This window comes from Gymnoscopelus braueri (assembly GCF_963280865.1).
Source record: "Gymnoscopelus braueri genome assembly, chromosome: 3".
Lineage (NCBI taxonomy): Eukaryota > Metazoa > Chordata > Actinopteri > Myctophiformes > Myctophidae > Gymnoscopelus > Gymnoscopelus braueri.
The window spans coordinates 48,684,982-48,699,039 of NC_137612.1; the positions used below are offsets into that span (position 1 = coordinate 48,684,982).

The 14,058-nt window shown below is 39.9% G+C and overlaps 2 protein-coding genes across 2 annotated transcripts in view; one reads left to right on the plus strand and one right to left on the minus strand.

Moving 5' to 3' along the window:
• Positions 1–14,058, minus strand: part of mtss1 (MTSS I-BAR domain containing 1) — a 745,180-nt gene that overhangs the window by 122,101 nt on the left and 609,021 nt on the right. The window lies entirely within an intron of this gene.
• The window catches only part of LOC308082006 (uncharacterized protein), a gene marked incomplete at its 3' end in the record, with an annotated part of 45,367 nt that overhangs the window by 7,596 nt on the left and 23,713 nt on the right, over positions 1–14,058 (plus strand). Inside the window, exons 3-4 of the mRNA XM_080423616.1 lie at positions 1,863–1,955; positions 4,290–4,427. Coding sequence (XP_080279742.1) covers positions 1,863–1,955; positions 4,290–4,427 — 231 coding nt within the window. The remainder of the gene's footprint in view (positions 1–1,862; positions 1,956–4,289; positions 4,428–14,058) is intronic.

Below are 14,058 nucleotides of genomic sequence, written 5' to 3' on the forward strand. Positions count from 1 at the left end.
AGTATTTTCTGTAGGAAATTAATTATTAATTGGTATTAAAAGGTATTAAAAGGTATTAAATGATTGCCCGAGTCCCGTGGTCAGAGTTTTGGTCCGGTTCTGATGAATATGAAGTAGTTCCGGTAGATTAGTAGATTTGGTGGGGGCCGCTCATTAAAAATAAATTAATAAAAAAAACTAGCGTCATTTGTATTGTTGACCTATATTTTTATTATTTTTTGTGTCATATATTTTGTGTGTGAGTAGGCTGCCGCGGCGCAGTGATTCTGCACACAAACATTAGTACCATGTGACAGAGGGGTCGAAATTGAACGAAACCTGCTCTATATGGTAGAAATAGGTCAACAATACAAATGACGCTAGTTTTTTGAATTAATTTATTTTGAATGAGCGGCCCCCACCAAATCTACTAATCTACCGGAACTACTTCATATTTATCAGAACCGGACCATAACTCTGACCAAGCTCACAAAGCGTCAATGCGAAGCGTTGTGAGCTTGTAGATCTGCTATTTTCAAAATATACGAGCTCTTATGCAAGAGCATTTTCGGGAGTTTGGACTGGCACAGAGCGCCGCTGTTATCTTTTCATGGCCACCGGGACATCGGACATTTAACCACCGGTCCATCACACACCAGCCTTCATCCATTAATGTTCTCTCCAGGCTATCTCTCATTAACGCGGCACGGGACTCGCCCGTCCGAGTCTCACTGGGAAATGGGAATAGCCTACATGACTGCTTTATTTTAGTGTAACTCGAACGCGCACTGCTCGGTATGGGTTAAATAAATGAATATACAAACGTATTCCATTCATGGCGATGTGGTATCATAATCTGCCATTCATGTAAGCTTCTAGCCTACTTAGTTGACAAAGATTGTACCGTTACGCAGTAACGTGTGTGTGTGTGTGTGTGTGTGTGTGTGTGTGTGTGTGTGTGTGTGTGTGTGTGTGTGTGTGTGTGTGTGTGTGTGTGTGTGTGTGTGTGTGTGTGTGTGTGTGTGTGTGTGTGTGTGTGTGACTGTGTGTGCGTGTGCGTGAGCGTGAGTGAGCGCCTGCCTCTTTCTTATTGGGTTTCCATGCTCTGTTTGTATTGGTCGTATTCTGGTTCTTCATGTCGTAAAATCGGGGCGTTGCGAGAATATTTAAGGGCGTGTTATTAAAATTATGCTCGGTTTCAGCCGTCAGATTTATCAAAGCTCCGACCAAATGTACGCTAGGATTACCTGTATAGGATCGCTTCATAAATGTGCCCTACGGGTGATTTTATGCTCCATTGATAAATGAGGGCCTCTGTCTTTATTTATTTTATTGGAGAAAGTGGGCCGGTACTGAAGGTACCGGCTCACTTCCTCCAATAAAATAATCGGTTATCGATATGAATTGATACCCGATTCATATAGGTTATCGATTTTAGCATTAACAATGTGACTACATCGATGCATGGACCCCTGCATCGAACTCAATGAGAAAAGTACACAAGATAAACAAAAAGCCAAACAAAAGACACTATTAATGTGTATTGTTTGGTTTAATAAAGGTTTCACCACTACAGGTCCTCTGTGTGCTTTATCATTACAGAAATGTTATCAAAATATGTGTTGTACCACATAACTATTGTGAACAATACAGTCATTTTACAGCATTTATACCTTATACGTAAGCTATTACTACTATTATGTGTGAATATTCATGTCATATTAAAGTCCTTATTATAAAATTCATTATTAATGTCACATCGAAGTCGTTGTTATTAAAGTCCTTATTCATGTCACATCAAAGTCCTTATTATTAAAGTTCTTATTCATGTCACATCAATACATCATTATCAATACATCATTCATTGTATTCCTTCATTCCAGACCAGTGTGTGGACTCCAGTCTGCAGGTGAAGATCAGTTCTCCAGCCAGGACTGTTTCTATTAAACAGGAACCTGAAGACCACCTGGATCTCAGTAAGTTCCAAGCACTCTGTCTTTATTTTATTTATTTATATTTATTTTATTGAAGAAAGTGGGCCGGTACTGAAGGTACCGGCCCACTTCCTCCAATAAAATCATCGCTTATCGATATGAATTGATACCCGATTCATATAGGTTATCGATTTTAGCATGAACAATGTGACTACACTAATGGACCCCTGCATCGGACAAAATGTACCATGAATCGGACGATGGTTCGGTTGTAAAAGTATTAATGGGTTCACTGAAGCTTTGCAGTTAATTCTACTTCAGTATTAACCCTGTAAGACCAGGATATATTTCTACTTGCAAAAAAATGTTTTAACCTTTCAGATGGTCTTGTAGGAGTACTTAGGAGAGGAAAATATAATGTTTTTTTATTTTTTATGTTTTGGTAAGTTTTTATGCAAATGTTTCCATATGGAAACGTTGGGTCCATCAGGTAGCAAAATTTCCTATAGGCCATTTTTAAGGATAACATGGCAAATGTGTAATTACTTCACTAAAACAACTTAAGGATTCATTTATATGGTTTATTATTTGGCCTCAGATCAATTATGAATAATATTTGGCCTCAGAACAGTATACATTATTTAAGCAACACCAATAAGCCATATTTTTAAATCAATTTTATTAAAAGAACAACAAAATAAAAATCTGTACAATATATGTAGTAAAGAAACCTAATAACCTAAACCATTGTTAGTGGTCACACGATACTGTCTGTGGGTTCACTGGGTGGTTCACTGGGTGGTTGGTTTTCTTTGGACCCCATGCCACAGTCCTCTTCATCTGACTCTTCATCAGTCTCATTGATGTCTATGTCAACATCACTCTCTCCGTTCATCACGATATCCAGAACATCCCTTGCTGAGAAGCGAGGCCCTTTCTGTTGTTGTGGCATTCTGAAATGAAATAAAGACATACCATTAGTACATTTAGTAGTGCTTACACATCACTGCTTACTGCAGTGATGATGAAACAACATTTCACAAGTCATACAATACTGTCTGGCAAACCTATTGTGTGATGATGATTGCCCCTAAGTGGGCATCATTACATTGCCCCTAAGTACCCACCACACCTTGAATGAATAATGAATAATAATGAACAACCCCCAACAAGTACCACAGTGGTCCCACTGTCCTTGTAGTATTGAAAGCAAATTAAACATACTGAGAAATAACAAGGGAATATTGGTTAAACTATGGTTGAATATGTATTGTTTAGGGGGAGAGAGAAAGTTGGGTGGACATTTTCTGAGGCTTACTGCTCAAAGCAAACAATTCAGTTTTTTTGAACAAAGGAACCAGCTTGTATGGTTCTGACTGTTAAAACAATGGTTACAAATATCATTGGAAATTAGAAATTAAAGTAAAAATGCACATATAGCCTACTCTCTCTCACTGTTTCTCTCTCTCATATATATATATATATATATATATATATATATATATATATATATATATATATATATATATATATATATATATATATATATATAGTAATGCAAAGTGGGGGAAATACACATATAACTGTTTAAATCTATTGTGAAAACTATATATAAGGCTGAACAGTAGCAGGTGAACATTAGGCCTGCCCTTGTACTTTTTGCAACCAAGAGGGCCCAACGATTCCAAAAAGACACAAGTATGAATAATGCTCTAATTTAAATTTGGGACATATATTTCACAATAATAACATATGTACATGTTCTAGGCATTGTAATGTTCACCAAAACAAATATTACAGGCATATTACTTACGTTTTTGTGAGGAATATCTTCCAGAGAAAAAAGAGATGCTGTTCCAACAGAGATTTTTCAAGTTGTGATGATTCCCCGCTCTGTGGGGGGTGTTTATATGCAAATATCCTGGCCAATGGCATTGTAAGACTAAACAATAGGACCCAATGAGGATTTAGAGGAAAAAATAACAGAAAAAAAAAATATTTAAACATCTTTCTTTATAAAATATAATTGTTTCCAAAAGGGATCACTGGGTCTTAGAGGGTTAACTAACCTGCCGCAGAAGACTCACTGAAGTTAATACTTTAAAAATAATAGGGACTGCCTCTCATTCAGATCGTCTCCCATCTTCTATGTGAGTGCTGCAATGTAAACAAACAACGGACACACTATTTACAGCACAGAGCGCAGTCAGCAGACCATCAAATTTAAATTTTGGAAGATGTGGGGGAAGAGTAATCTGTTGATACTTTTTCCAGCCACAACTCTGCACTGGCACTGCAGTAGAGGTACAGGATTCAAACCTTTTTATAGTCTCTTTTATAGAGTAATAAAGTACTTATAGAGTAATTGTTTCCTAGACTTCCTGCACGTCCCTGTGTGTAAAGAGGGGGTTTCACCTGAAGAGGAGCGAAGCCCCAGTCTGGTCCAGGAGGAACCACAACCTCCACAGATTAAAGAGGAACAAGAGGAGCTACTTCAAAGACCAGAAGAGGCTGGTGGGTCAATGTTGATATTACTAGCAATGAAAAGTGAAGAAGATGATGAAAACAGAGAGACAGAGCCTGTAGCCAGCACCTCAACTGAATACATGAAAACACAAGCTGATGTAGAGGACTGTGAAACATCCCAACCAACTAGTGATGACCAGCTCCTCTCTTCACACTGTTCTGAATCTGACACTACTGAAGACAGTGATGAGTGGGAGGAGACTAGGGGAGATCAGTCAGCTTTAAACACACTGAAATCACACTATGTTTTTGATCAAAATGGAAATCTGAAGAGACACACAATGATTCACACAGGTGAAAAGCCCTTTTCTTGTACAGTTGGTGGTAAAAGCTTTGCTGATAAAAGTACTCTAAAAGCACACATGAGGACTCATACAGCCGAAAAGACCCTTGCTTGTACAGTTTGTCGTAAAAGCTTTGCTGATAAAAGTGCTCTAAAAGTACACATGAGGACTCATACAGATGAAAAGCCCGTTTCTTGTACAGTTTGTGGTAAAGGCTGTCTTCACAAGGGTCATCTTAAAGCACACATGATGTCTCATACAGGCGAAAAGCCCTTTTCTTGTACAGTTTGTGGTAAAGGCTGGCCTTTCAAGGCTAATCTTAAAGCACACATGATGTCTCATACAGGCGAAAAGCCCTTTTCTTGTACAGTTTGTGGTAAAGGCTTTACTTACAAGGGTCATCTTAAAACACACATGAGGACTCATACAGGCGAAAAGCCATTTTCTTGTACAGTTTGTGGTAAAAGCTTTGCTGATAAAAGTTCTCTAAAACCACACATGAGGATTCATACAGGCGAAAAGCCATTTTCTTGTACAGTTTGTGGTAAAGAATGGCTTCACAGGGTTAATCTTAAAGCACACATGATGTCTCATACAGGCGAAAAGCCCTTTTCTTGTACAGTTTGTGGTAAAGGCTGGCCTCACAAGGCTAATCTTAAAGCACACATGATGTCTCATACAGGCGAAAAGCCCTTTTCTTGTACAGTTTGTGGTAAAGGCTTTACTTACAAGGGTCATCTTAAAACACACATGAGGACTCATACAGGTGAAAAGCCATTTTCTTGTACAATTTGTGGTAAAAGCTTTGCTGATAAAAGTTCTATAAAACCACACATGAGGACTCATGCAGACGAAAAGCCATTTTCTTGTACAGTTTGTGGTAAAGGCTTTCTTACGAAGGGTAATCTTAAAACACACATGAGGACTCATACGGGCGAAAAGCCCTTTAATGGAAGTTAGTCACACAGACAAATACAGTATATCGATGGCCAAAATGCAAAACCTCCTATGTGCAAATTTCATGATTTTCGGATTTCACTGTGGATGAGGACTATAGGCTATGCTGCACATGCTCAGTCTGTCTGCAAGATAGTCCCGCCCCTCATTTTGTCAGAAAAAGTCATTTGACTAAAACCTCCTATCTTGGTGCATGAGGGTTTGGGTGGGTGGAGTTTGGGGGTTGTGGTGTGCTGGTTGGGGGCATGGGGACCGGGGGTTCTGGGAGTGGGGGTAATGGGTTGGGTGGGATTTGGGGGTATGAGGGTATGGGGTGGGATGGGATGGGGTTTTGAGTTATGGGGGTTGTGAGGTGTGGGCTGGCAGTTGGGGGGTATGGGGTTTGTGGGAGTGGGGGAGTATTGCAGGTGGTGGAGTTGGGGGGGTAGAGGGTATGGGGGGGATTATGTTGAGGGGGGCATAGGCCAGTTAGGCCGGATCATACAGGATAGGGTCTTTGTGATGCGAACGTGTGGTCTAGCCAACACCAACTCAGGACTCCTGAAGTGGGATGGGGTTTTGCGTTAGGTAGGTGGAGAGGTGTGGGCTGGCAGTTGGGGGGGTGGGGGTTGTGGGAGTGGGGGAGTATTGCAGGTGGTGGAGTTGGGGGGGTAGAGGGTATGGGGGGGATTATGTTGAGGGGGGCATAGGCCAGTTAGGCGGATCATACAGGATAGGGTCTTTGTGATGCGAAAGTGTGTTCTAGCCAACACCAACTCAGGACTACTGAAGTGGGATGGGGTTTTGAGTTAGGGAGGTGGAGAGGTGTGGGCTGGCAGTTGGGGGGGGGGGGGGGTTGTGGGAGTGGGGGAGTATTGCAGTAGGTGGAGTTGGGGGGTATAGGGTATGGGGGGGATTATGTTGAGGGGGGCATAGGCCAGTTAGGCCGGATCACACAGGATAGGGTCTTTGCGATGCGAGAGTGTGGTCTAGCCAACACCAACTCGGGACCCCTGAAGTGGGATGGGGTTTTGAGTTATGGAGGTGGAGAGGTGTGGGCTGGCAGTTGGGGGGGGGGGGGGGGGGTTGTGGGAGTGGGGGAGTATTGCAGGTGGTGGAGTTGGGGGTAGAGGGTATGGGGGGGATTATGTTGAGGGGGGCATGGGTCAGTTAGGCCGGATCATATAGAATAGGGTCTTTGCGATGTGTGAGTGTGGTCTAGCCAACACCAACTTGGGACTCCTGAATCGCTGCCCTCCACACTCTCCTATCTAGCATCAGGGTCTTGAGCTCTACAGTATTGTTGGCTAAGCTGTTACGCCGAAGTGCATCTACGTACGTGGTGCACTTCTTGTCTCTCCTGGCTTTGCCCTGGGTTGGCTCTCATAGTGTTAGTTTGCTTGCCACTAGTTATGGGTCCCTGACGCAGTGCCCTGCCTCATCCTTCTCTCTCTGACTTTGTCTGTGACCCATGGTAGGTTCCTGTAGAGGACCACATTTCTGATGTGGTCCATCCATGTGACTCCTAGTGCCATTCATAGCATTCTTGTGTAGACTCCATCCAAGGCCCTTTCCTGTACACGTGAGAGTATGCTAGGTTGTGATTGGTGGAGAGATGGATCTATTGTTCTCCTCTTGGGCCAATCATTCCAAGCAGTTAGTGGTTCCACCTCAGGCTCTCTATTATAAGAAGAGTGTGTAGTGATAATGTCTTCAAAACTCCTCCAGGATATCAATCATTTCAACCAGAAGTGACTGTGGACTCCAGACTTCAGGGGAAGATGAACTCTCTCCACCCCACCAGGGACAATTCTGCTGAACAGGAGGAACCCAAAGACCATCCAGACCTCAGTAAGTTACTTACTTTCACTTCTTTCTCGTCCTGTTCTATCATCTTTTTCCCTCATGTTTGGCAAGGAATTTTCATCCTCCTTTTATTCTGAATGAGTGTTTGGTTTTAATTTGACCTGAAATCAGATGATATCGTTTGTGTCTCCTACCTTTCTCAGTTTGTTCATTTCTTTTTTCCCACTTCAGATCCTTAGAGTAGTTACTTAAGTCACATTCTACTCATTATATTATGATAGATATATGCATATACATTATGTATGTCTGTCATTGTGGTCATGTTTAGCCATGAATTAAAAAAGCCTAAACAGAAATTGCCATTGGACTACTAACAAAGGTTTATCTTTGAAATATAAATATTCATAAATATAAGTTAGTCAATGTTAGAAAGTTATCAATTACCTTTCTGCCTCTCAACTATCTCCCCTTTGTCTTTGTTTTCAGTGCTGCATCTTCAGTCTGGCTTCCCTGTCCTACCAGCTGTAAAGAAACACAAAAGAAGCTTGGCAAAACCAAAACACCACAGTTGTGACCAGTGTGGAAAAAACTTCACTAGACTGACCCACCTTAAAATACACCAGAGAATTCACACTGGAGAAAAACCATACTACTGTGACGAGTGTGGCAAACACTTTACTCAATTGTCCAGCCTTAAATCACACCAGATAATTCACACTGGAGAAAGACCATACCACTGTGACCAGTGTGGCAGCACATTCAAAACAAAATCTGACTTAATAAAACACCAGAGAATTCACACTAGAGAGAAACCCTATATCTGTGAACAGTGTGGACAACACTTCTCTCAAATGTTCAATCTTAAACAACACCAAAGAACTCACACTGGAGAGAAACCATATGGATGTGATCAGTGTGGACAACACTTCTCTCTAATGCTCAGCCTTAAAACACACCAGATAATTCACACTGGAGAGAACCCCTATGGATGTGATCAGTGTGGAAAGCATTACTCTAGGATGTCCAACCTTGTAACACACCAGAGAATTCACACTGGAGAAAAAACATACTACTGTGACGAGTGTGGTAAACGCTTTACTCAATTGTCCAACTTTAAATCACACCAGAGAATTCACACTGGAGAAAGACCATACCACTGTGACCAGTGTGGGAGCAAATTCAAAGTAAAATCTGACTTAGTAAAACACCAGAGAATTCATTCTGGAGAAAAACCGTACCACTGTGACCAGTGTGGGAGTCAATTCAAAACAAAATCTGAATTAATAATACACCAGAGAATTCATACTGGAGAAAGACCATATCAATGTGACCAGTGTGGAAAGGCTTTCAGTCAGCTAAATACATTACAACGTCACAAGCTTGTGCATACAGGATTTAAACCCTTTCCTTGTAGTCAATGTGGAAAGGGTTTTACTACTTCAGGAAATCTAAAACGTCATGAGCGCACACACATGTAAGGAAAACCATGTCACTGTGAACATTGTGACATTGTGGAAAGAAAGAAAAACAGCACAATGTTTAAAATCATGCCGTCATACCTTATATATATATGTCATGACTGACTGATATAGACTGGCCACCCAGTGCTGTACTGAGAGACCATTTCTAGTTTATTAAGACTTACTTTAGTTAAACTGTACTTTAGTTAAACTGTTTACACTCATGGAATGTATATGAGCATGTTCATTATAGATGAACAAAAAGCTCAGGATAAATACATTTGTTGGTTGTTGTACAATTCTAATGCAAGTCCACTTTTAACTGATCATTTTCACAATGATCAGTTTGTTTAAAACATTTGTATACTTTATTTTGGATAGATCTTTGTGTTCCAAATGTTTAACTTAGTAGTGAATGTCCCTCAATTCCCTGTTCCTCTATATTCTTAATTTGTTTGTGATGACTGTTGTTAACTGCTGGTGTTAGGAACGGCTGAGCTAAGAGGGAGAGTGTGGTCCTTTTGTTTCATTGACTATTTTCACTAAGTATATTTCTATGGATCTCACTGTTTTATTTACCTTTTTTGAAGTATTTTTTACACTTTTTAGGCTAGATTTTTGTTTTCCAAAATATATGTTGTTACATTTGTTTGCTTGAATTTAATAAATGCTCGAAGACACAATCTTGGTTGTTATTACTTAGAGTCTACTTATTGTATTAATTTTCACAACATACATAACATTTATAAAGTATCTTTTAAAGGTCAAGTGATCGAGACTGCTGCAGCAGGCCTGGTCTTAAACATCATTGAATTGTCATGTGTGTTTGTTGTGGTCATGGTTACTGTCTTTACTAAGTAGAACACACTGGTGATGGCCCACAAAGCAATCAAGGACAAAGCACCCCATAACCTTTAGAACATGATCAAACCTCTCGCGTAGAACAGTTAACACAGACAGTCTGTTCAAACTTTCTCTAAAACACACTTGCTAACGCCTGGATAACAACATACTTAATGGCTTAGTTGCATAATGTAACTGTAAGGGGCGGCTTGTGGTTTATGCAGCCCTCTCACACAAACCTTGAAAACAAAGGGATAATTATAACATTCATGATATCACCTGGATACAACTAGGTCTATTTGATAATATAATGAACTAGAATACTTAAGGGCAAACTTGACTTTAAAGTATTGTATAGGTTTATTAGGAGGTGTTGATCAAATGACCGTAATAACACCAGCAAATATTGCTATCTTGATATACAAACATGCTTACATGCTACCTACATTAGTTTATGGTGGCTTATTTTAGTTTAAACCACATACTGTACAAGTGCAGGTTTTTGGTGGCTGGGATGTTGAATATAAAATAAGTGACAGTAATTTCACCAGTTTTTCACACGTTATCCTGATTCAGAAGTTGAAGATATGAGACTTGATTGTCATTGATTTGTTTACAGCTTTACTATTCACATGCAATTCAGTAAGTAAAGTAGTGCATAATGATGATGGTTCATTGTCATTAAAGTTGAGATTTTCATTCTGTAAATAACACAACAATGGCTCATTGGTCATTGTTTGGTCTAATGTTTTACCATTGATTTGTAATTCAGTCAGTAAGTGATAACTTGTACACAATGGAAGGACATCATTGTAATAAAACGGCTCTGTCACTCATAGAAGATGACCATTCAGTCTAATCCTGGATAAAGCAGAGGAATCACATAATCTGACACTATCAACATGACTGTGTTTGGCTTATTGTTTATCTTGTGTATGGATCTTATTTTCTATTCAATGTGATGGCATTTCAAATGCTTTTTTGTTATCTTGTATTATTCCCCCCAGCTCATACGTTATTATTGGTAGAACAATATGAGCACCAGTGTCTGTTCACAGTTATCAGGATAAAAAGTCATGTTCATTATTATATTCATGAATATGTAATGTAATAATTATTATGTCCATTGATATGAATGCAATAATGGTGCAGTAACGTGCTGACAAGCTGCTGGGTTTGTGTAGCAGTTCACTTTGTGTTGACGACATGTGTGTTGTTTGGATTGTTAAATTATCATAGTGCATTTTTGGTAGATGTCAGAGTCAGTTGAGCTAGTTAGTGTGATTATTTATTTACATTCAACAGAGTTTTGTGTGTTTATTGAGGTGTTTTTCTGAACTCAATCCTTTTATACCTGAGAAAATAAATATTGATAATGTTTTTGTTTGTTTGGTTTAATAAAGGTTTCACCACTACAGGTCCTCTTTATCATTACAGAAATGTTTTCAATTATGTGTACCCCATAACTATTGTGAACAGTAAAGTCATTTTACAGCATGTATAACTTGTACTTAAGCTATGTAGCTATACTACAGGGTACATGCTGGGAGTAAGTGTTCATTTTCCAGTCTGCATACATTATTATTATTATTATTATTATTATTATTATTATCATTATAGTTGTATTGTTATTATACAATAATAATTTTGAATAGTGACTAGCCGTGTTCCACACAAAGTTTTGTCCGTTTTAAACTAGCACACCACCTACTGAAAGTAATGGTCCAGTCAGCGCAGAGAGTCCTGGCCCTTCGGGGCGATCTCAACCAGCTCTCATAGACTTCAATGTTAAGGGAATAACTTTAAGGGAATTGGGAGTTTTTGTCACAATTTAAAACCTGTTTTAAAACATGTTTAATGCATGTTTTGGACGTGTAAGTTAAGTAATGTGTATCTAAAGCTTTCAAATAATTGTAGTGGAGTAAAACACACACACACACACACACACACACACACACACACACACACACACACACACACACACACACATTACATTACATTACATTACAGTCATTTAGCAGACGCTTTTATCCAAAGCGACTTACAATAAGTGTATTCAACATAGGTAGGGAACGAAAACTACTAATCACCAGAAGTCTTTAGTGCATTTTCTGCAAAAAACAAGCAACCAAGAGTATACCTAGCGCTAAGGTAAAAGTGCAATATATCAGCTACCTATTTCCTTAAACAGATGAGACAAAATAGCTAAATCAAATGAGCATGAGCTAAAACAAATAAGTGTATCGACTAAACAAGATCCAATAAACAATCCAATAATCCAATAAACAATACAGCAATAGAAAACAAGCGTTCGTACAACTAGTTAACAAGTAGGTCAGGCAGAGAGGAAGGGTAGTGTTTCCTGAAGAGGTGAGTTTTCAGCCTGCGGAGAAATATGGGCAGTGACTCTGCTGTCCTAACATCAGTGGGAAGTTCATTCCACCACTGTGGGGCCAGAACAGAAAAGAGTCGTGACCGTGTGGATCGGCCAGAAGGACCCTTGAGTGACGAGGCAATCAGTCGCCCCGAGGTGGCAGACCGAAGTGGTCGGGCAGGGGTGTAGGCATCGACCATAGCCCGGAGGTAGGAAGGAGCTGTTCCTTTCACTGCCCTATAGGCTAGCACCAGGGTTTTGAACTGGATGCGAGCCGCTACGGGGAGCCAGTGTAGAGAGCGGAGAAGGATGGTTGTGTGGGAGAACTTGGGGCGGTTGAACACCAGACGAGCCGCAGCTTTCTGAACACACACACACACACACACACACACACACACAAGTTGTGAGTTAAAAGAGTTTGTTTGGAAAACGCAGACATTTTGTATGAATAATTTGTTGAATTATTAATAATCTACATCTGCATAATTACTAGTGCTAAAACTGTCAAATAAATGTAATAGGGTAAAAAGTACAATATTTGGCCTACATGGAAAGAACCTATATGCGTCATATATGTTTGTAATATAGGACCGCATATATGTTCGCATACATAACATTGGCACCTTTCCTATATGTATATGTACATGTGCATATATGTACATATATGTGCATATACGTACATATATGTGCATATACATATATGTACATATATGTGCATATATGTACATATATGTGCATATACATATAGGAAAGGTGCCAATTTTATGTATGTAACATATAGGTACATATATGACCTGTATGTAACATATAGGTACATATATGACCTGTATGTGCCTATATCTACATATATGCAATGAAACATAATTATATGATACCTATATCACCTATAAAATAGGTGAAATAGGTGATAAGTTTGTACACATTAATCAAATCCAATAGAAACCCCAATGTAGAACTTTAACACTTTATTTAAACAAGTTATAATATGAAAACATGAAACATTATGGCTTTTAAAGTGTCAAACAGCTGGATAAAAAAAAAAGATATTAAATTAAATTAAGCTCCGGGACACTCCTTTTCCCCTGCCAGGCTTTTGGAAATGCCAAAACCCTGAAGAATGACAACTCAAGTCGCTTTGGGAAGTACATGGACATCCAGTTTGACCACCAGGTTAAATTAAATTACTCCAGTTTGTAATTATACCTGTACAATTTCAACATGACTTCTGTTATGGCTGGGCCACCTACAGTATATGAATAGAGCATCATTCCCCCACAGGTGGGAGCTGTTAGAGGCTACATCCTAAGTTACCTGCTGGTTATCTGGTAGCAAAACCTCTGAACGTGATCGTTTGGATTGCTCAGGAAGGACACAGACCCAAGAGAATAGACAGACAGAAGTTACTCATCATTGATGTTTTATTAATGAACCCCTAATCTTAGTTACAATTAAATGTGAATCCCTAACCAATAACAGAAGTTATAAGACCAATATGAATTACCAATGTTTCAGCAGCAAGCAGAGCGCTCCGGACACCGAATATTGTTGAGAGTGAATACTAATGTTCATGTTGTGATTAATATACCGTAGTGCATCAGCACGTCCGCTTGGTCCATCAGTTCGTCGAACGATGGGGAGGTGCTCTGGGCCTCCTCCCATCTTGCCTTCAGGTCAGGTCGGGGCTCGCTGACCGCTAGGATGTCTGTCGCCATCGAACGACCTCTCCATGGTAGTGGACATTCGTCATGCTTGGTGTTTGTGTTGGGTGACTGTGGAGGAGTGCAGGGGATGGGGTGCACGCGGATACGTGATCGCCAGCTCCGTTCAGATGAATGGTGGGAGCCATCAGAACAGCAGGCCGTGGCACAGGTCATCGTGCCATGACCGTCGAGGCAGCAATGCAACAGTGGGGCCTC